Here is a 21,245-nt window from a genome sequence, read left to right as displayed (position 1 = left end):
GGGGACCCTGGAGTCCCACTGCGACCTTCAGCCCCGGACAACATGCCTGTTGCCCAGACTCCAAGCCACCTCTCCAGACCCCAGTGACGCTGTTCTTTCGAGACTGGAGCCCTGCTCCACGGGAACTCTCCCCAGGTTCATCTTGCCAGCAACTCTGCTCTTCATTCCTCCCAGGACTGTGGCCCAAGGCCCAGCACATGGAATATGGCACAGACACCAGCCGGAGAGAACAAGAGGCAAGCATACAGGCTCTGGAAGCAAGGAGGACAAGTTCAAGACCTGCCTCTGCTGCTGGTCCCGAGTCTGGGCGGCACTGAGCACGCTGAGGCTTCCTTCCACCTGTGAATGGGACCAGTGGCCTGGGAAGGGAAGCGAGGTACATCCCTGCAGGCACAGAGCTCCAGTGACAGCCCAGCTGTCGGAGGGCAGGAGGCCGCCTTCTGGTGGCTGCTCCTAGCACAGTCCCTGTGGGCCTTGGGCTTCCTGGCTGCAGGGCTGCCCTTGCTCAAGGTGGCCATGTCTCTGTGGGCTGAGGTTGAGCATCATGTTGTCAAAGTGTCCCTGCTGCCGGTTCCCTTCCTGGAGTGGCCCTGAACACCTGAACAGCCTCCCCATGTGCTATGGTGTCCAGTCTGGTCCCACCTGTCTTTGTCCTATCCCAACTGTCTGACTGAAGCCCAAAGTGTATGTGTATCCAGAGTCCACCCTAAGTAGGTCAGTCCCTGGCTGGCAGGGCCACCGCCACTACAGAGGCCACTCTAGACCCCTCAGCAAAAGCATAGAGTAGAGCAGAAGAATCACTAACAAGGACAAGAAACTCGCACGGACACCAACCCAGGAAGCAAGCAGGGACCCCAGTCCCAGGGCGGGAGCAGGAAGACACCCCAGTCCCAGGGCAGAAGAGGTACACACGCCCCAGGAGGCAGGTGAACCCAGGGCCATGCAGTCCAGCAACTCTGGTTGGAACGCCACCCCACAGGGAAATCATCTACCAGTAGGCTGATGCCACTAAGAACAGAGAACTCCGGCCACTTCACACAAATAAAACCAACCAAGCAAAACACAAAATCAACACAAAAAACCCACTTTAATTCAACATTAAAAACGAAGGTTTCACATAATCCAGACTCCAGGCTTCTGTCACATCAAAAGCTGCGCTGCTGGATAGGGACTGGTCCCAAGGGCCCCACTGCCCTTCCCACTGCAACCTGCCTGCTCCGAGTGCAAGGGATGTGCCAGGAGTTGGGCAGTCCACCCAGCGGGGACTGTCAGGGAAGCCAGAGCATCACGGCAAGGAGCCACCCTGAGCCCCACTGCCAGCTGCCACACATGAGCACTGCTGTGCACTCAATGCCAACAACCTGGGGGCCACCGGGGTCAGGAAGCAAGCACTTCAGGCCCTCAGCAGTGCCGCGAAAGCCTGTAAGCAATAGCAGCCGCAGTGCAAGAAAAGCTGCCAGTGACCCATGTGACCTGCTGTGCCAGGGTGGCCAGCAACTCTGGCCACAGTCACAGGTCCCGCAGCCTCTCAGCCAGTGTCACCTGACGTGCAGAAAGGCAGGGACTAAACAGCAACAGGCCGCCAGGGAGCTAGATGTCACCCCTAACACACACGCAACCAAAGAAAAAGGGAGAGCAGTGGACCTCAACAAAATTAAAAGCATTTGTGTGTCAAGGAATAGCATCAAGAAAGGGGAGCGCCAGCCCGCTGAATGACAAAACAGCTCGAGTCTGATAGGGAACTTGCACTCGGAATATGTAAAGAACTCTCACAACTCAATAATCAAAATTCAAAAAACCCAAATAAAAAATGGACCAAGGCTCTAAACAGACATTTCCCCAGAGATATGCTGGTGGCCAAGAAACATGTGCGAAGGTCTTCCAGAACTCTCTTCAGGGACATGCAAACCCAAACCAGGAAGAGACGCCCCTTCACGACTGCCAGCGTGGTGATGACCAGAAAAGGGGAGACGAGTGCTGGGAGGAGGCCCAGCTGGGGCCCACGCCGCGGGCCGGGGCACGGGGTCTTGGGAAGGCTTGGCTGTTCCTCGGGAAATCTGCAGCGCAGGAGGATGTCTATCCCAGGCATACGCCCACGAGAAATAAACACACTCAACAGGAAACCTGCTTCTGAACGGCCATGAAGGGAACCACTGGGCACCCATCAGTGGCTGTGGACAGGCAAACTGACCCATCTGGGGATGGAACAGTGCTCAGACACAAAGGATCAAGTCTGACACTCAACAGACTTGACGCAAGCGCCTTGAGGACAGGACGCAGAGTCAAAGCTGCAAGGACCACCTGTGAGCACAGCCCGACGGTGCATGCGCGCGGGGCTGCTTCTGGGAGCAAGGAAAGCGTTCTGGAATCAGACCATGCATGGCAGCAGCGGCGTGACCCAGAGAACCCGAGGACTTCCTGGATGTGCACTTTAAAGGCAAGTCTATGGCACCTGACTGAAGTCTCAATGAAAAACCTAACAGGCCAACCTGGCACTCATTCCAGGTTGTCACCAAAGAGAAATAGAGAAATAGAGAAAAAGCCCAGACACAGTGCTCTCCAGCTCATACAGGTAATGCATATTTATTGAAAAATTTTTTCACCGACAATGGTGAAATCAAGACCCCAAATTACAAAACATGATGGCAGTTGATGCTTATAAAAATAAAGCAAAGGTCTGCGCTGTCTCCTTCAAATTTCAGTCAGAAGGAGAGTGATTCCTCATGATGTCATAGTAAAAACTGCATTCCATTGCCAAAAAAATAGCTTTGCTTCCAAATAGCATGAGTCTTTAAAGTGACTTTCCCAACAATAAATATAGAAAATAGCCTTTAACCAGCTCAGCCTGGTTGCTCGTCTCACTGATTTAACAGGAGCCCCGTGGCTATCCCGAGCTCTCCACCATCTTTGGTGTGCTCAGCTGCTGGTGAGTCCCTCTTGCCGGGGGCCCAGGGCGCAAGGTGCGTCAATTGTGCCAGTAGGCCTGGGTGTGGCACGGGAGGGGGGCCTGTGAAGAAGACACTCTAACTGAGCCACAGCTGGAGACTGGGTGCTGCTCAAAGAGAAGCCTCTTCGCAAACTCTCCAAGGCTCTTCCCGCCCATCAGAGCCATCCTCAAAGACTCTTTGGCTTGCAGGCTCAGCCAGTCTGACGGTCACACGGATGGGGCCTTTGGTGGGTGGACCTGCTGCATGAGCTGAGGGCGCTTCACCCTGGGCTTCCTCCGCTTCGGCCGGCTCTTGGCCTTGTTGATTTGTACCACAAAGAAGGCCAGGACCACCATGGCTCCCAGGAAGGCAAACACAGGAATGGTCTGGCCCACTTCCTGGTTGTAGCGGCCAGGCATGATCCCTGCAGGAGGACAACGGACAGTCAGCAATGCCACGGAGCTACCACCAAGCCCTTCCTACAGATCAGTCATCAGAAACTAAAGGCCAGCTCGTTTCATGGGCTTGGCCTGCAGGCACACTTCACGTTTTCAGCCTCCACTCAAGTGACCCAGGCCATTAAGAGCATGGGTGAGGGCTCCTCAAGCAGAAGCACTCCTGGTGGAGGCCAGGGGACTCTGGCCTCTCTTCCTGGGCTCACTACACAAGCCCAGGAACGAGCTTCTCTCCTGACACAGCCTACAACAGTGCGGCCCAGACAGACATTTTGTGTCCCTAAAAGCAACAGAAGTCAGATGAACCTTGGTTCAGGAAAGAAGAGGAAGGAAGTGAGGTAAGGAGTGGGAAAGGAGCATAGGCCATGCCCCCAGGACAAGATGTGGGTGAAAACCAGGTCACCACAGGACCCTTGGTTTGGAACATCTGTGACTCTGTGGCCATCGCCAGTGTACCCTGTGACCAATGTGTGAGGCCCTCAGGATCCCGGGTTGGGCTGCAAGGGCTGGGCACATCTTCCTGATCCCAGGAGTTTCTGGTCAAGTCCTGAAACCCAGAGAACCCTTTTGGAACTATGACCCCTCGGGGACCCTGCAGGGGTTCACAGGGCAGAACTGCCCACACTCAGCTGGAGTTATCTGATATAGATCATCCCACTAAAGAAGGAGGACCTGTCCTGAGCATACTGTTCACGTCCAAGGCACTGTCCGGGAAGGTCACAGGACAGATCACCTCGGCAGCACAGCCCAGCTCAGTTGACTGCCATGCTAGGTGGGGGAGGGCAGAGAACCAGAGACCTCAGAGCCAGTGTAGCTACTGCAGAACCAGAAGACAGGCACCGTGCTGTATCCTAGTTTGCAGTTTTCATAAAACGTGTGCAAGTTACTCTAGGACATTTGAAATGTTCCGCCTGGCCAGCATAAAAGGAACTGAAATTTGAAAAATCAATGCAGAATTTTCTTTTCTTTTTTTTTTTTGGCGGTACTAGGGATCGAACTCAGGGCCCTGTGCTTGCAAGACAAGCACTCTACCAGCTGAGCTGTCTCCCCAGCCCCCAGAATTTTCTAAGAGAAAGAATAATGCCTTCATTCTGCAAACCCACTTTTGGTCTTGCTGATCCATACCACAAAGACTGGGACCGCTACGGCTTCCAGAAAGGCAAAGACAGGAGTGGCCTGCCCTAGGGCTGGGAGGAGAACATCTGGAACAAGATAGGGTGATTTTCAGCACAAAGGCGAAGCATCTGAGGACTCACCTCCAGGAATGTCCCAGGCACCACTTTCTCCAGGGGACAAGGGTCGCACTTGTGGACGATTTGATCGGAAGTTGGGTAACGCCACCTTGTCCAGGTCAATGGAGAGTAACTTCTGATGCTTCCAAAGATTGCTTCAGGGGGAACAGATGAAAACAAAGATAAGCAATGTGCCAGCCCAGGAGGCTCAGCCAGCACCTGAGAAGCAACAAAGCAATAGATCTCCATTTCACCTGCTGCAGAGCAAGTGACCATTTCCAGGTCCTGAGAGAGAAACCACCATGTAGTACTGCTCTGAGCTCTCCACGTTCTACTAGGTATACGGTGCTGCCTATGGGAGCCCTTTTCTATTTAAAGCTGGAAACATCACCCACACAACACAAGGACAGTACAGGTGACCCCTGAAAGGAGCCAGGCATAGGGAGCTAACGCTGGGGAGTGGGCTAGGCTGGGCTGCAGGGTGCTGCAGAGGCCTCTCCTACTGCGCCGGAGCAGCCGGGCCGGCCCGCTACTGGTGCAAAGCATCATCGCAGAGGGCTCTCCAGGACCACACACAGGAACTGGCAGACGGTGCCAGGCACCAGCATGTCCTCAACAAAACCACCTGGAGGAGAACAGGACGAGCACGTGGGACAGCACGGGCACAATACCGGAATGCCACCTCTGTGCATGCAGGGGTGACCATCAGGCAAGACGTGCTCTCCGTGGGAGCATGGGATCGTTAATCTTCAGAAGTGAGGAACCCATTCAGACAATATGACTGCAACTCAAGAAGCCAGTGGCTGTTCCAAGGCAACCAGCAGCAGACGGCATGGGCAGACGCCAGGCTCTGGAGAAGGACGTGGATGCAAGCTCAAGTGCTGTTCGGAATTCAGTGAGGGAAATGTTTGCAAGTTACAGATTTTGTCTTGCTGCTGTTGATGCATTTGGAGACTGTCAGACAGTTTTTACTTTGTTCAAGTGAAGGCAAAGACATCTGGTCCCACTGACAGCCCCAGGGGAAGATGAGTGTGGAGCCCATGCAGGTGAGGGGTGCAGAGGATGCCCAGACGGAGCGACCCCAGCTGATGGTGACTGGAGAAGTGCCCACAAGTGCTGCGGCTGGTCTCTTTCACATGACTGCACAGTTGAGGTTCACCAGTCTGAAACTTAACTGACAATGCTGTGGGATCATCGGCACTCAAGCCTCGTGACTTTAGCTGGTGAGTGTGGGCTGCACTGTCGCTCTCACAGTGACGTCCTGCTCTGTTTGATCGCCTGGTGCCGGCACTTTCGGGGCAGCAGCACTGGGAACTCCACCCTGGTGGAGGGGGAGGGTCTGCCTTCAGTGGGGTTCTCTCTTGGGGCTGACACACCCAGAGTGGTTCTAGGAGAGGACCCTGATGCTCAGTGAAGGAGCAGGAAATCCATCTTCCCACAGATGGAAACCCACCCTTGGCCCGGCCGGCGGCTGCCTGGGGCTGACAGTGGTGGCACCTCTCAGAGGGTCGGAACATTGTCTCTGTCTCTCAGGACTGAGAATAAATCCCAACAAGGTCTGAAACATGAGATGAATGGGAAGCGAGGCGACGTACTAAGGAGAAGGAATCACTGGGAATGACAGCAACATCAAAGCCTAGCAGCTGCACATGACCGACCCTCGGGGACAGTGTTTGATGACAATTTGATGCGGACAGGGAGATACTAAAGAATGCTGTCATTCTTAGAGTCCTGTATGGCACTGTGGAGAAAAATGGGTTTCCAGAACTGCAGCCAAAACTGACTGTCCTTTGATATGAATTGCTAACCATGTTTGAAATTTAAAGTCTTATGTGAATACTACAATAATAAGTTACAAAGAAACAGGATGCAAACATGGAAGCATACCAGGACTTTTAAATGATGGAATGTTAACTGGACTCAAAAGTAGCAGAACTCTGCGGCTGGGAAGATGGTGTGCTGATTCTACCTCTTCTTTGCTTCTATGAAGCCTGCTGTGAGTGAAGGCATGTGGTCACTGAGCGGTACACCTGGCATGCTCTGCTTATGACGACTAGGAGAGCACAGAATGCTTCTGTGCCTTCTACAGGCATCCTCCTCCTCTTCAGCGTGGACAGTCGCCATCTGTCCCTGGCCGTGCCAAACCTGTCCATCGCTAATTGAAGCATGGCGGCTTCCCCCTAGAGAGGGGAGGAGGCGGCGGGCAGGAGACCTCTGAAGAGGAAATCTACATCAGGGTGGGCAGCAGCAGCCAGAAGGGGCACCTGCCTGGTGACGAGGAGGGCTCTGGTGGCATCCCTGACACCTAGTCCTCACTTTGCCACTCTAGAACCCACCCCCTTTCTCAGAAGCCATCCCATGTTGTCCTGCAAGGCAGGGACATCCCAAAGAGAAGCAGCTAGCCCAACCTGGCCCAAGAGAAAGAGCAGTGACACTCAGCTCTGCACCAAAGGGAAGTGATCTAAGTGAAGAAGAGCTAGACGGTGAGTTCGAGGAGAGCAGCGCTTCAGGCAGCACTCAGGAAAGCGCAATGACCCCCAGGCAGAGGCCTGGCCTGCCACGGGCAGAGTGCTTCACCAGCCACGCCACTGCACACAACATGAACGGCACATGGCACTCTTCCCGGTCACACTGCATGGTAGAATGCAGGCCTGTCGGCAGCCTCTGCCACGGGAGACAGGCAAGACCTGTCTGTTCTATAACCAACGCCTGGAGCGGGATGCACGCCTGCTACAGCAACCAGCTCCCCACCAGGGGGGCCAGAGCTGCTCCAGGGACGGCAGTGCTGGAGCAGCCGTTTAAGGGCTGACACCGGCACAGCACCGATCTCCCAAGCACCCATGCACACTGCTAAAGGCCCATGTAAGGGCGCACTGCCGTGAATAATGACCTTCAGAAACGACAAGCCAGGAAATCTGATTTTTCAATAATGATGGCAGAATGCCATTCTCTCCTGAAAGACAAAAGGAATGAGTCATAAGCCCTGTGGAACAGGGGAAGAGCGCAGGCAGACACTGACCTGGGTGCCGTCTCGTTCAAAGGCTGCGGCTTGGCCCAAGACAAGTGTGGACAGGCTGGCAGAGGCCGCGGTTTCGGGTCTCCCAAATGGGCCTCAAGAACCTTGGAGTACCGGTGCAGATGGTTTCCTGTGGTAGCAGCAGTAGCAACAGAAAGGGAACCAGCACTGTTGTTAAAACCCAAGGGAAAAGACACGGTTTTGTGGGCTGATCTGTGCTTCCTACAGCAGCCCACAGTGTCTGGTCAAACTGTCCCCATGAGCTTCAGGACCACTCTGATGGGCAGCCCCAGACAAGGCACACCAGCACTGCTGAAGGAGCAGAGGAGTGAGCATGGCTCCCTTAAAACGGAACCATGCATACGAAGCACTGACCAGTCAACCTCTGCTGACCCTAACAACATGCGCAAGGCCACCCTAGAGGAATCTACCTAGAGATACATGTCACAGAAAGAGCTTCTCAAACACTTAATTTTCTGGCAAAAAATCAAAACAGAACAGAACAAAACAAAACACCACAATTTTAAACTTTCTTGTTTCTTAAATCTGCACCACCCAACGCTGTACCACTAGCCACAGGTGGGGGTTAAAAACTGAAACGTCCTGTGTCACCCATCAAAGTAAATGATATCTTTGATGTGCTGGGCTAAGGTACATGACTAAAATGAATTTCACCTTTCTCTTTATTGGGGCTTGAACCCAGGAGCACATTACCTCTGAGCCACATCTCAGTCCATTCAGTTTTTTTCTGCGGTAGTAAGAAATCCATCCAGGGCCTTGTGCATGCTCTACCCACCTATACCCCCAGCCTTCTCTTAGTTTTATTTTGAGAGAAACTGCCCAGGCTGGCCTTGAACTTGGGATCCTCCTGCCTCCCTGTCCTGAGAAACTGGGATGCTTACTTTTCTCATGTAGCTGCTGGAGATTTTCACAGGGCCCCCGGGGCTCCCGCTACACGACCACAGAGTGCCAGGCCCTGCGGTGAACTCCCCTGATCCACAAAGCTCTGGAGGCCTTCGGCCCCGCGACGCACCCGCCCTGCGACCTGGGGCAACTACTTAACCTCTCTCAGCTCCCATTTCCTCATCTATGAATTGGCTGTAATAATATCTCCTTTCACAGGATCACTGGGAGGTGTTAGTGAGCTAATCCTCCCTAAAGCACCGCAGTCTGGTGCCTGGTACCTCATGAGTGCTTAGAAAGGCTGGCGGCTGTCCTTGCAGACCCGGAGCCAGCAGGGATTCTGTGACCGGGAGCGTGGGCCAGGGCGAGGGGAGCACGGTGAGAGCCTCACACGGGCCCTCCACACCCAGTCACCTGGAGTCGCCAGGACAGGCCCTACGGGTCAGTCGTCATCTACTTGGCCGCCAGCAGGGGCCAGGACAAACCGCTGGTGGCAGTGCTGAGCGCAACCAACTGTGGCCTCTGCTCACCTTCCATCCTCTCGGGTGTGGCTGAGCCTGCTCCACGGGGAGGGCGCTGCCGGTTCCCGGAGTGACTGAGGCTGGGGGGCGTCACGCCGTAGGACGTGTACTGCAGGAGCGCGTCCAGAAGCCAGAAGCAATCTGTGGGGCAGCAGCAGCTGTTGAGGACTCTGCTGCTGTTTGCAGAGCTGGGGGTGGAACCCAGGGCTTCGTGCAGGCTGAGCCACATCCCCAGCCATGGCAATTATTTAAGAAATAGACAACTCTATAGGAAAATAAAAGAAAGCTAGCTCCCAAAAAGAGGGGAGGAGTGTAAAAGTCAGAAGTCTAGGTCAAAGTAAATGGGACACATCTACGATTCCATTCTTGAGAAACATGCATTTGTCTCAGCAGGTACAAGCTGACTGTGGGCTCCACTCCTTACACCTGCAGGCTCTGGGCAGGCCAGCAGCCCGAGGGCCACCCTCAGCTCTAGGCCCCTCATGGACAAGGGCAGGGCAGAGCAGAGCAGCTTCAGAGATGGTGAGACCCTGAGACATCCACTCGACACTGGATGGACAGTGGTGGCTCCAATGCACGGGTGGAAGAGCACAGGGACCACAGGCTTTGCCAGCATCCTGAAGGCACGCCCTGAAGCAGGAAGTGGGTCTCCCGAGCCTGTTAACTTGAGCTGGCCTTTGAGTCAGTGGGCCCAGTCAGAATCGCCAATTCGTTTTCAGGGACATCTTGGAGACCAGGGACCAGGTCATCAGCAGCTCCCATTCAGAGCCACTCCTTCCTCAGGAGGTGGCCAAAGCAGCACAGCACTGAAAGCTGGGATCCGTGACCTCTCCTCGAGTCTGCCCACCTAGCACGTTAACCCAACGGGAACGACATGAGACTCGAGAGGGGGAAGTACCAGTGAATGCTTTTCTCCCCTGGAAGAGCACTTCCGGGCAAGTGCTGGGCACCCTGAGAGAGCCTATAGCTGCCATTTCAAATTTAAGGACGCAGACATCCTCTCTGGTATTTAAATTTTTAATAAAGACTCTTACCAGGAGATCTCAGATCTTAGGATCTTTGGAAATAAAGTATTAATCTTCTTTTAACTGTGACTTTAACGCTACTTTTGACTTTTAAAAAGGCCAATCATATTCTAAGGATTTACACAAAGTCTTGCGATCCAGTCAACCTCAACTCAAAACTGGAGGAAGGTGCCAGCCCAGCCCTCGCTCCAGCCCTGCAGCCGCTCTCCAGAGAGCTGCTCGCCTCTGCCAACACTGGCCCTAACCTGCCCCTCTCCCACCCTGGTCTCTGTGAGTCAGAAGACTAGGTCTCAGTTCTAGCTCCGTCACCATCTTACTAGATAAAAACAGGTCCACACCTTTGCCACTCTGCTTTCTCCTTAATAAATAAGAATAAAACAGTCTGTGTCCAATCTTAAAATTCTACATTTGGAGGATGCCCAGAGAGACTGAAAGTGAGAAGAGGCTGGCCCACCGCCGTCCACTTTATCCCTAGAGATGGTAACAGGAACCCCTCACTGACCAGGCTCACAGCAGCCCAAACCTGCACATCCTGGAGAACAGCCGAGTGCAGGCATCCAGGCAACGGGGCTGAGAAGGCAGGAAGGGTGGGTCAGACCTGATCAGGGCACCTACGTATGCCATGCCAGGGAAGGGCATGCAAGCCACTGGGGAGGAAAAGGCAGAGCCTGGGTCACCCAGGTCAAGGGGCTCCCCACTGAATGCAGTGTGAAGGAGGAGGAGAGGTATCACGGCCAGTAAAGGCAGTTTTGTTTTACTTATTAAGTGTACCCACACTCAGATACCCATGGAAACATTCCAAGCTAGCAAGGCGACTAGATTCCCCAGCTCTCCCTCACTCAGGTTCGCTCAGCAGCGCCTCCTCACCACCGTCTAGGAGCCAAGGGAAACGAGGACTGTGTGCCCATTTGCTTTCTTCTCACCCTTCTGTCGGTGACTGTCGTCCAAGCAATTGGAGTCTCCATACAGCACGACCCGGCCCCCGCCCTCTGCGGGAATCTGATAAAGTCCCAAGATGGGGACATTCTCAACAATCGCTGTTTCTTGCTTTAAAACCTCCAATCCTGAAACAACACAACAGAACAACAACGACAGTTCTTGCTGAGGAATGACTTAATTTCCAGCTTCCAAAAAAATTTGAAAATCTAGTAATCACAATAGTGCAAATCTTTTGGACAGGAAAGCAGTATTTAACCACCATTACTTTTGTTTTTAGCAAAATTCACTAATGTGTGCATTTCCACACCCATCCTCTACCACTGTTGCTTGAGATGGTGGCACATAATGTTTGCACTCCTAAAAGTGTCACTTGTTCCTTTTTATCCTAAAAAACAAATGTTTCCCCTTCTTACTCTGCTGAAAGCCTGTGCTCAGTCCTGGTGTACAGAGGCTCAGCCAGCAGCTCGTCCTAAACTGAGGTGTCCATGAATAGTTACTAATATAGACACCAGAGTCTTTGTTCCTCATTATTAAAAGCTAAAATAGTAATAAATATGTTAATATTTAAAGCATATGTCCACATATTTTTAATTTCGATTTAAGATGTTATATTAATTCCACAAATAAACATTCCAACAGCAGAGCCTTCCTACCTTTGCCCAAGTAGATGACACAATTTAAAATGTTCAGTGACTCAAGAAGTAAAAATGGATCAATGCCAGGGGTGGCGATTGTCAGCAGTCTCATGTGACACACAAGATCTCTACCCCTAAGGCACATGCTTTCCTTAGCGCTAGAAAATGATGCACATCTCCATCAGAATCCAGCACTTTCTGTGTTGATAACGTCTCAAATGCCTGCCGCTGCATAAGCACAGTATTTCCTGCCCTCTGTGGTTTCCACTAGGAGGTGGGAGGAAGAAGAGCCTCTTTGGAGGGAGGGCGAGACACAGCAGGAAAACAGAAGAGATGGGGAGCACCCACACTGTGCTGCTGCTCGGCCTCAGAGTGTGATGAGAGCTGTTTTTCACAATAGGGTCTTTTGTGATCTTGCGCAACCTGGACTTTCAAAGTCCTATTTTGAACCCAAAAGATTATTCAAGTTAAAGCCAAGGCAATTGATTTTTTATTTTCAGATTCTACCAGAACATCCAAATAAAGTGTGCATTCTTAAATCTACTTCTGACATTCCCCTCCCCTTGAAAACAAAAACAAAACAAAACAACAAATGAACTGCCACAGGCAGCAAGTTCCTTAAGAATAGGAAGCAAGCAAGGCTTCGTGCCTGTGAGAGCTGCTTTCAGGAGGAATCGACAACCCTCAGTGAACAGTGCCAAGCAATCAGGAAGACATGATCGTCATGTGCTTAAAATTAAAACGTAACCCTAGGAAATATGGATCTGACTGACCTCGCCTTGATGAAAGATAAAAACCAAACGACAAAACCAGAAAAACCAAGCAATACAAAATAAGTTCTGTCTTCTAGCTGCAGATAGGTAAGTTGAGAAAGTCTACATTTTCAACTAATACACCTGTCCCTAGCTCTCCACTACAGGTCTCTGACGGCAGAGGCTTGTCTCTGAAGAACACAGCATCAACGTGCAGGAGGATTGGTCCCCGGCACATCCTCACCAGCCTGTCAGAGGAGCACACCACTCTCACCACGCTTGGCAGAGTTGAGAGCAGTCACGCAGTTCAGAATCCCAGTTCTGGAGTAACAGCTGAGGGAGGGATGTCCTACTGTTCTGTTCACTGTCCTGCTTCCCTGCACCTGGCCTTCAAAGGCAGCAGTAGCCCAGCTTGCCCTTCTCCATGCTCAGCAGGTGGGCCTGCACACTAAGCACCTGGTAGTCACGAAGACCAATCTGGGGACTGGCGGGGGTCTTGTGGGCGATGTCTGCCTGTGTGCAGCTGAAGCGAATGGAGTGCAAAGGCCACCGTGAGGAGAGCTTTAGAGGCCACTCTAGGATTATTGCTGCTCATCTTCATACAGCTAAGAACTGCAAAACCTGGTCAGGTTTTTTTCTGTGATTATCTAGCAGGATATTTCATAGGCACAGAAGCAGGATAATTCACAGGCAGTAATGAGTAGACACGTGTGCCCCTCTCCTAAAGGAACTCCACTCCCTCCAGAGGGGTCACCACACACCTACCTTCAAATTACCAGCCAGAGTCTGCCTCACCTGTCCTGTACCTCCGAGGCCCTGCCCGCCCTGCCCACCCATGCCTGAGGGATGTGCCATACCAATAACACTGCAGGAAGATTGAAAAGGACCCAGAACTGCAGATGGGACTTCCCTGGGGGTGATGAAGATGTTCTCGAATTAGACTGTGATGGGTGCACAATTTTGTGATATACTAAAAACCACTGAATTGCATACATTTTTAGAAGGGTAAATATCATGATGTATAAATCATAGGCAATAAAGCTAATGAAAAAAAAAAAAAAAGAGAGAGAGAGGGAAAGGGAGGTAAAAGCCAACAAGCCTGTGAGGGGATCCTTTACCTTGGTCCTTGAAGGTCTGTGTGATCACGACGCCATCCTCTGGGAACTGAGCGATGCTGCACCCCGACGCGTAGTACACTGCAAAACAGCTGTCCAGTTACAGCGCACGCGCACACTTCAGCAGCGGCTACTTGCCCACCCAGACGCACTCTCTAAGCATTATCTATTTTCTTCAGATTGTTTTTATCTTACAAGAGAAGCTGCTACTGCCTTACTGTACTTAAAATAGGAAATCACCTCAAAATTCAAGTAAAAAACACTGTTAACATATGGTTTACACAGACAAGGCAGAGCAGGACTTGTGGGACCAGTTAATAATGCTGAGGATGTTGTGCTAGAAACTAGAACCTGAAGCTTTGCTCTGGAGAATGAAATGTGCAAAGTTATTTCAGAAATAGAAAGTTATAAATAACCAGGAACCCACAAGGCATTTCCTGTCTGAGATTACACAGTACGTAAAGACACTTACAGGTAGCACTAAAACTAGGAATGCTTACATCAGGTTTTTTCATTTTCAAAACCTGGACAAAACTAGAGTGGATAACACACAGCTTCACAGACACACTTTCTGAAAATACGGACAAGTTCTTTCCACAGACTCCAATTTACTTAGGAAATCACATCATTCTCCCTCTCTGAAAATTAAGGCCCATGGCTTCTGCTCTCCCAGCTCTGGTAGTAACACGCCCCTCACGACACGCGCAAGTGCACGCGCCTGCACACACACGCAGCCTTACTGTCATGATTTGCCAGGGCAAACTCCCCTTCATACAGGCCATCACTGAACCCCATATTCCACACAGACAGCAGCTCATTCAGAGCCGGGATGTTGGCTCCTCCAGTATCCGGCATCCACCACTGCCTGGAAAAGGGTAACAGGCAGAGAGAAGGCAAAAATTCAAACACCGCAGACACATTTCATCTTTCCACAACAAAAGTTAATGCCCCTGCCACAATTCAATCCTTCCATCCACACGGAAGTGTCAACTGAAACTAGCAGCTGAACTTTGTGAAATACTACAAACAACTGCTTCAGTCAAGGTGCGGAACACATTAAAGCTTTATTTCATGAAATGAAAATCAGTACTTCATTGAAATGTATGACATACAACTGCTCAGCCTAGACCTAGCTGGAACCAATGAAACAAAGGTGATAAGAAAGAAGCTTATAAAGTATAAGTTACATTAAGAAAAAATTCAAAATATAAAGATGATATTTCTAATATTCTAGGAATCCTCGATCAATAACTAACTAACTAGGTGGTCTCTTTAAATAAGTTTCTTTGGTACATTTAAATTTGCATAGATTCAGTAACAGAAATGGGAGGATGAGAAGAACTAAACAGAAACTCAAAGCCCAAGTACCCAAGAGCAACAGGGAAGATGGAGACCCTCTGAGAGCAGCATTTGGGGTCCACGAGAGTCTCTCTCACTGTAGAGCAGCTTGCCCTTTGCCTACAGAGAGCTGTTCCCACAAAGACCAAATATCAAATTTCTATCCAAATACCAGCTCCTCTCATTACCTTGTGTTTTCATCGTAAAACTTCACTTTTCTCATAACGGAAGTGTTATACCAGTCACTGAAGACAACCAGTGAAAGGCCATTGTCCACGTCCCTCCTCAACTTAGCAATCTCCTCAGGAAAGTACTCTTCTTCACTGTCCACCATCAGCAAAGTCCCTGCAACAAAACCCAGGTTCAACAAGTGTCACTTCTGACCCCAAGGGTGCCATGTTTTGGAAACCTGGTGTTTTCCTGGCATCTGTGCCTCGCATTACTGACTTGTAATAGCCTGTGCCACCAGGTTGGGGAGGGGGCTGGAAACTACAGATCAGGGCACAGCCACACACAGGGAGCAGCCAGCTGTGTGGTCTTTGGTTTTCCTTCTTTCTCCTTCAGAGACACAGCTTATCCAGAAAGGCAGAAGCACCCCCAGGAGAGAACGTGGGCGCTCTGCAGAGTGAGGAGGCTCCAGGGTCAGGAAAGCAGGGATTCATGCCCTCAAGGGAGAACATGGGCCATCTCCAGAGAGAGAGGCAGCCTGGGTTTTGTGGAATGAAAACACACTGCTAGAACTTCTTTTAATTAAAAACAGAAACACAAATGCCAGGCCTGCCTCTGAGCGGAGGCCCAACATCGGCCGAGCGTGCCAGCTCAGCACTCAGCCTCGCTCCTGCTGGGCTGGTTCACGGGACCACCCCCGGTCCCGTGTTGCCTGTCAATGGGACCGGAAGCTCTCTGTCAAACAGGAGCACACAGAATTCCAGCTGGAAGGTGCCTGGCTGGCGCACTGCTGCTCACCATATTGAGTGGCGTCAAAACACGTGAAGGGAGAGCCCAGGACCTCCACAAAGTAGCCCATGCTTCTCAGGTGCTGGTACATGTCCCTGAAGTTGGTGTGGATGTGGTCTCCATTCCTGGAAAGCAACAAGCCACTGCGGTAGCACCTTCACTTGTGATCAAGGCCCATCCAGTAAGGGGTTGGCTCAGGCCAGCAGTATCCCAAGTGGAGGAGGCCTGAGGTGTCAGCAGCTGGCACAGGCCTCAGCCTTCCCAGACCTGCCAATGCATTAAAGGGGTGGCAAAAGGAGCTCCCGTGCATGGCATGGCACAGTGATAAAGTGAAATGAAGAAACAGCCAAAGCAATGTTTTTAAAAAGGCATGAAGGAAGCCTCGCCTTGGCAGTAATATTTGTGTAAATTGCTGGCAACCACCTGCACCTAACTGTGAGCTCAGTACACCACCACGGCAACAGAGAGGCTGGTGCAAGGGGACTCTGACAACACACAGCCAGTCCAGTCACCTCTCCACCCCTCCTGCCCCCAAACATGTTCACTCTCCTGCTGCACACTCTGGGTGAACTATCTACCCAAACCCTCAGACAAACCCAGGGCCAACCTGTGCTCCTCCCGCCCTCCAGAGTCCACCTTCCTAGCAGTGCTGGCCCACTCTTCTGCAGGCCCGCAGGCCTGCCCTGCTCTGCCAGCCTACACATCCCCCTCTACCTGTCTCAGGCTGAGCCCCTCCAGTCCTGTAAGTCACCTGGTCAAATCTTTGAATGCTTCTCCTGGCCCCGAGTTTCCACATGGAGCCTGAACCCTACACAACACTAACGTGCAGGTGAGCCTGGCCTAGAGCAGCTCGGCTGTTCTGCAGGACACAGGGAGTGAGACAGGGAAGCACGAGGGGCCAGGAGGGAGGCAGACCCATCACCAGGCAGATTACGCAGGTCATACCATGTGAACTTGGGTTTGGCCAGGTGAACAAGTCTGAGTAGGCTGTCACTGGAGAATTAAAGAAAACTGTGACAGTTTACAGAGGATGATCACGGCCATGACATGAGGTATGGCATTCAGGGGAGCACGGGGACCAGTCAGCAGGCATTAATGAGCATGTGGACTCAGCTGGACACAGAGAAGGCCACATGTGAAAGACTGAGGAATAACCTAATGGGGATAGATCTGATCTGCTCGACTCGGGAAAAATCAGGCAAGGAAAGCAACTGAGGATGACCTCAAGGTTTTTACTGTGCAATTCTTTAAATGTATTTGTGAAAGTTTTAAAGGAGATGAAGGTATCCTGGGGCATAACTAGGAACCTCAACCACGGCAGGCACAAGGTGCCCAGTCCTGGTGTAGAAGGATGGGGTTGAGGTGCCAAGAGCACCTGGTTGGACAGCTGCTTACCAGTCCAGAGGGTCATTCTTCATCCTTAAGTTGTCTCTGGGGAAATAGCCAGGGGGGTAGCGGAGGTTGTGGTACTGGTCCCAGAGGACTCTCTTGCTCCGAGGAGGGGTAGGAATTATCTTCACCTTCACTGGGAGTTTCACTGTTGAAGTCTGTTCTGCACCATTTTTTGACTTAAAACAAAACAAAACAAAAAAACCCTTGAAATATCCAGTCCCAGGAAAAACTATCAACATTCAAGGTTGAAAATGTCATTTCTAGGACCAGTTTAACCCAAATAGTCTGAACAAGAGAGCCTGCACCAACAAACACAGGATGCAACATTTGTGTCACGACTGATTCCATCAAACCCTCCAGTGCTGAAGACAGAACTAGAGACACCATGTCCCTGAAAGACCAGAGGGGAGGAGCCCCGTGTCTCCTCTTAGGAAAGACCCATTCCCGGGGTGCTCCTCTGGAGTCTTTCTCTGCTATTGCACAGCAGAACAAGAAGCAAAGCCCTTGTCTACCCAGCTGGTTCTGAACTCAGCTGCTCTGCGCCCTGGACCATCAATCATGGCCATCAACACTAACCCCACCTGTCGATTCTACTTGAAACCTGCGACCCTCGGCATTAAGCCTGTCCCTCCCTTCCGGGCAGTGGATGGGAAAAGGTAAAGAAAAATGTGCCATGTCCTGGCTTGTCCTTACTTCCATTTCTGCTGGGGACGCCACTGTGATCATGACATGGCCCTGGGCGATGCCTTCCCAGGAAGCCGCCTTCTTGGTCACAGAGATGGAGATGGCCAGGTAGCCTGACCAAGGCCATAAGACTGAGGAGTAAGAGAATGCGACTTCAATGTTGTCTCCATTCTGTGGCAAGTAGGGCTGCCAGTCAGGCTGCAGGAAAAGAAATAGGCAGAGGCTGAAGTGAGATGCACAGAGAGAAAACCAGACAGACCTCCATTCCTAATTACCCAATCGGTTTTTGAGAAATATTTAATTTAATTGGGCAAAATGAAATTAATGAACAGATAAGTAGCCTGTGGGATGTCTGAAAGACATCCACTAGGAAAGTCCAGAAACCACTATTTTGGAGTTTCCAATTTTATGGAGACTTTTCCCCACCACATAAAAAGAGGAGACATACATCAAAGAACTCTGACAAACAACTCTGATCTGATTAGAGAATTTATATAAATGAAAGTGTTCAACCTCGAGGTGAGATGCCCATTTGTTGCACACAGAAAGAATCTATTAATTCAGAAAAATCAAAAGCCAAGGATGCCAAGTGCCCTAATCACATCCTGTGGCAAGTAGGGCAGCTGGAGAAAGAGGGCAAGGTTGTGAGGTGACTGCTCCGCTGACCCTCCAGCATGGGAGGAGGCAGGGCAGGAGGCAGGAGGCAGGAGGCCATCTGCTCCTCCATCAGCCAGGTTTCAACAAACCCAAACTGCTCGTCTTCTTCATATGCCACAGAGTAAGAATACACCCCCAAGTGAGGGTACATTTTTTAAAATTTTAAAAAAGAAAACGACTTGCTGGTGAGGAGGAAAGGGACTTAGTGAATGTTCTTGGTGCCACTAGCCGGCAAGTGAGAAAAAGTAACTTTCTTCCATCTCTCTGACCACATGCAAATTAACATGGGTAGTATTTTAGCAATCACATTAAAGGAAAATCAGAGGAAACATAAAATTGAAATTTTATATCTCTGTAGGTATAAGTTTATAATCTTGAAACAGAAGAAATCACAAAAAGATGAAAATTCAGCTACATCAAAATGTAAAAACTTACAGAAACAAAAACAAACAAACAAAAACCCCAACACAATAAGGAATATTCAAGTGCAGCCAGGCAGGACCTTCCACATCAAATGTGGCAAAAGTTCATTCCTCTATGACATGAAGATCCATTAGGACTGACAGGGGAAATACCAATTCCAATAGAAAAACAGGCCAAAGAAACGAAGAGGCAATTCATAGCGGAAATAAATCAGCAAGCTCCACCTCAGAAACAGCCCCTCTGCACTTACGTGGAAAGGCATGACACCTAGGAAGCCAACAGCCCACCTACACAAGCAGATGACATGGCCGTGTGCACCCCAGAGCACTGCTCAGCTGTGAAGGGAATGGGGCTCTTCCCCACCGTGAACCTTAAAAACATGCTCAGAAGAACATGTTCAGGCGTGCTAGCACTGCATGCTGCTGTTCACAGGTGGGCAAACGTACAGCTGCAGCAGACAGCTGGGAGAGGCAGCAGGAGTAACAGCTAATGGGCACAGTTTTCATTGTTATTGGGGTTTTGTTTTGTTTGTTTTTTGGTGCTGGGGATTAAACCCAGAGGAACTCTACCACTGAGCCATATCCCCAGCCCTTTTTGCTTTTTATTTTGAGATAGGGCCTTGCTAAGTTGCTGAGTTTGGCCTTGAACTTGATCCTGCCTCCGCCTCCCCAGCTGCTGGGATGACAAGTATGCCCAGTCGTACCTGGCTGGCACAGTTTCCTTATGGAGTGATGGGAATGTTCTGGAATGAGATATTGGTACAACTTTGTGAAAATACTAAAACCCACCAAATTGCACAATTTAAAAGGGTAAACTTAATGGTATGTTAATTGTATCTCAATTTTAAAAAGCTCATGAAATGCAAAAATAAAAAAGATATACCACCCAGTGTAGGCACAGCAGAAACATCCTCTCTTGAATGCCACCAGCAGCAGTCTAAGCAAATGGAACTCTCTTGGAAAGGATTGGGTTTTATGTGCCAAGAGCTATAATAATGTTCACACCCTCTGATTCAAAATTCTAATCCAGGGAATTTATGTTGAGAAAATAATTCAGGAGAAAAGAAAAGCATAAATGCAAAGATAGTGAAATGTTCACAGCTGAAAGCCTCCTGACTGTCCCCCAAGGGGAACATGACCAAATTACAATCACCAGCTTGAGAGCACACTGATTCACTTAAAGAAGTAAATGTCTGCACACCATTACAAAGGTAGCGGGGATACGTATATCAGATGAGGGCTGGGAAAGTATCTTAAACAGTGGCTGTTAGCCTGCTGGGGCTGAAAGGGAGACTCTGTTCTTTCTCTCTAACCCTTATTGTTATGATAATGTCTACACGGGAAAGAGTCAAAATTTTATAAAAGCAAAATTCCAAATAAATACCATACATCCTAAATAGGAAGGCCCACTTATGGTCATTAAGGAATAAAATTATCACAACTGGGCCTGTAATCACAGGAACTAAACTTAGAAGCCAGAAAGGGAAATTCGTTTCTTTATGCCCTGACTTCCTGCAGTCTTCGAGTCTGGCAGATCACTACCTGTGATGCTCTGACACCTGGACAGGTGAAGAGTATCCTTCCTTCCTTCACTTCAAGAGAGAAAACTAAGAGCTCAAGGCCTGGGCTGTGTCCGAGCCACCACCAGGCCGGAGGGAAGTCTCACCTTATCCACGATTCTTCCAGTGACTCCCATGCCATTGAGGATGGTGACGTTGACAATGGTGGGCATGCCTCCGTAGTAGATGGGCTGCGAGCAGTAGGGCCACATGTAGGGACACTCGGTCAGGTCAATGTAGCTGGGGCTCAAACTGAAACAAGGAAAGAGTGTCAGAGAGCAGGAGGGAAGCAGTGCCCAGCAGGACAGCCTGCAGGGCTGACCTCTGAACTCAGCCTGGGAGTCAGCACTGACGAAGCTGCTGTGCGTCCTCCTGGACTGTTGCACAGGTGGCTGGTACTGAAGAGTGTGTGACCAGCCCCGAAAGAAACCTTGGATTCGAATCTCCAGGGGCTTCCCAGGAAGCAACACGTACATGTGTGGATGCACTTGGCTACTGGGGCAAGGGGACTCTGTAAGACCTGGCCTGGAGGAAGGCCAGGGGAGGAGCTTAGGAGCCTACACCTGCATTTCTCCAGACGCCCTGACCTGAGAAGTCCTTTCCCCTCCTGTCCTCTGCATTCCTGCTGCACTGCTGGTGATGCCCTGAGCCCACATGGTCCGGGCCTGGACGGAGCTCTTCACAGTGCCCCCATCTTCTGCTTGTTTCCCAGTTCC

The 21,245-nt window shown here is 50.6% G+C and overlaps 1 protein-coding gene across 1 annotated transcript in view; it reads right to left on the bottom strand.

Moving 5' to 3' along the window:
- Positions 1 to 2,558: 2,558 nt before the first annotated feature.
- MBTPS1 (membrane bound transcription factor peptidase, site 1) overlaps positions 2,559 to 21,245 on the bottom strand; it is a 52,253-nt gene continuing 33,566 nt past the window's right edge. Inside the window, exons 12-23 of the mRNA XM_079116936.1 lie at positions 20,637 to 20,781; positions 17,901 to 18,089; positions 17,211 to 17,383; positions 15,825 to 15,940; positions 15,047 to 15,203; positions 14,261 to 14,385; positions 13,524 to 13,601; positions 11,003 to 11,143; positions 9,064 to 9,195; positions 7,634 to 7,760; positions 4,639 to 4,769; positions 2,559 to 3,351 (exon numbers count right to left, since the gene is read on the bottom strand). Of these exons, the coding sequence (XP_078973062.1) occupies positions 3,155 to 3,351; positions 4,639 to 4,769; positions 7,634 to 7,760; positions 9,064 to 9,195; positions 11,003 to 11,143; positions 13,524 to 13,601; positions 14,261 to 14,385; positions 15,047 to 15,203; positions 15,825 to 15,940; positions 17,211 to 17,383; positions 17,901 to 18,089; positions 20,637 to 20,781 (1,711 nt within the window). The 3' untranslated portion in view covers positions 2,559 to 3,154. The remainder of the gene's footprint in view (positions 3,352 to 4,638; positions 4,770 to 7,633; positions 7,761 to 9,063; positions 9,196 to 11,002; positions 11,144 to 13,523; positions 13,602 to 14,260; positions 14,386 to 15,046; positions 15,204 to 15,824; positions 15,941 to 17,210; positions 17,384 to 17,900; positions 18,090 to 20,636; positions 20,782 to 21,245) is intronic.

Source organism: Sciurus vulgaris (assembly GCF_902686455.1).
Source record: "Sciurus vulgaris genome assembly, chromosome: 17".
Lineage (NCBI taxonomy): Eukaryota > Metazoa > Chordata > Mammalia > Rodentia > Sciuridae > Sciurus > Sciurus vulgaris.
The sequence above is the reverse complement of the archived record's forward strand: the minus strand, read 5'-3'. Positions and strand labels throughout refer to the sequence as shown.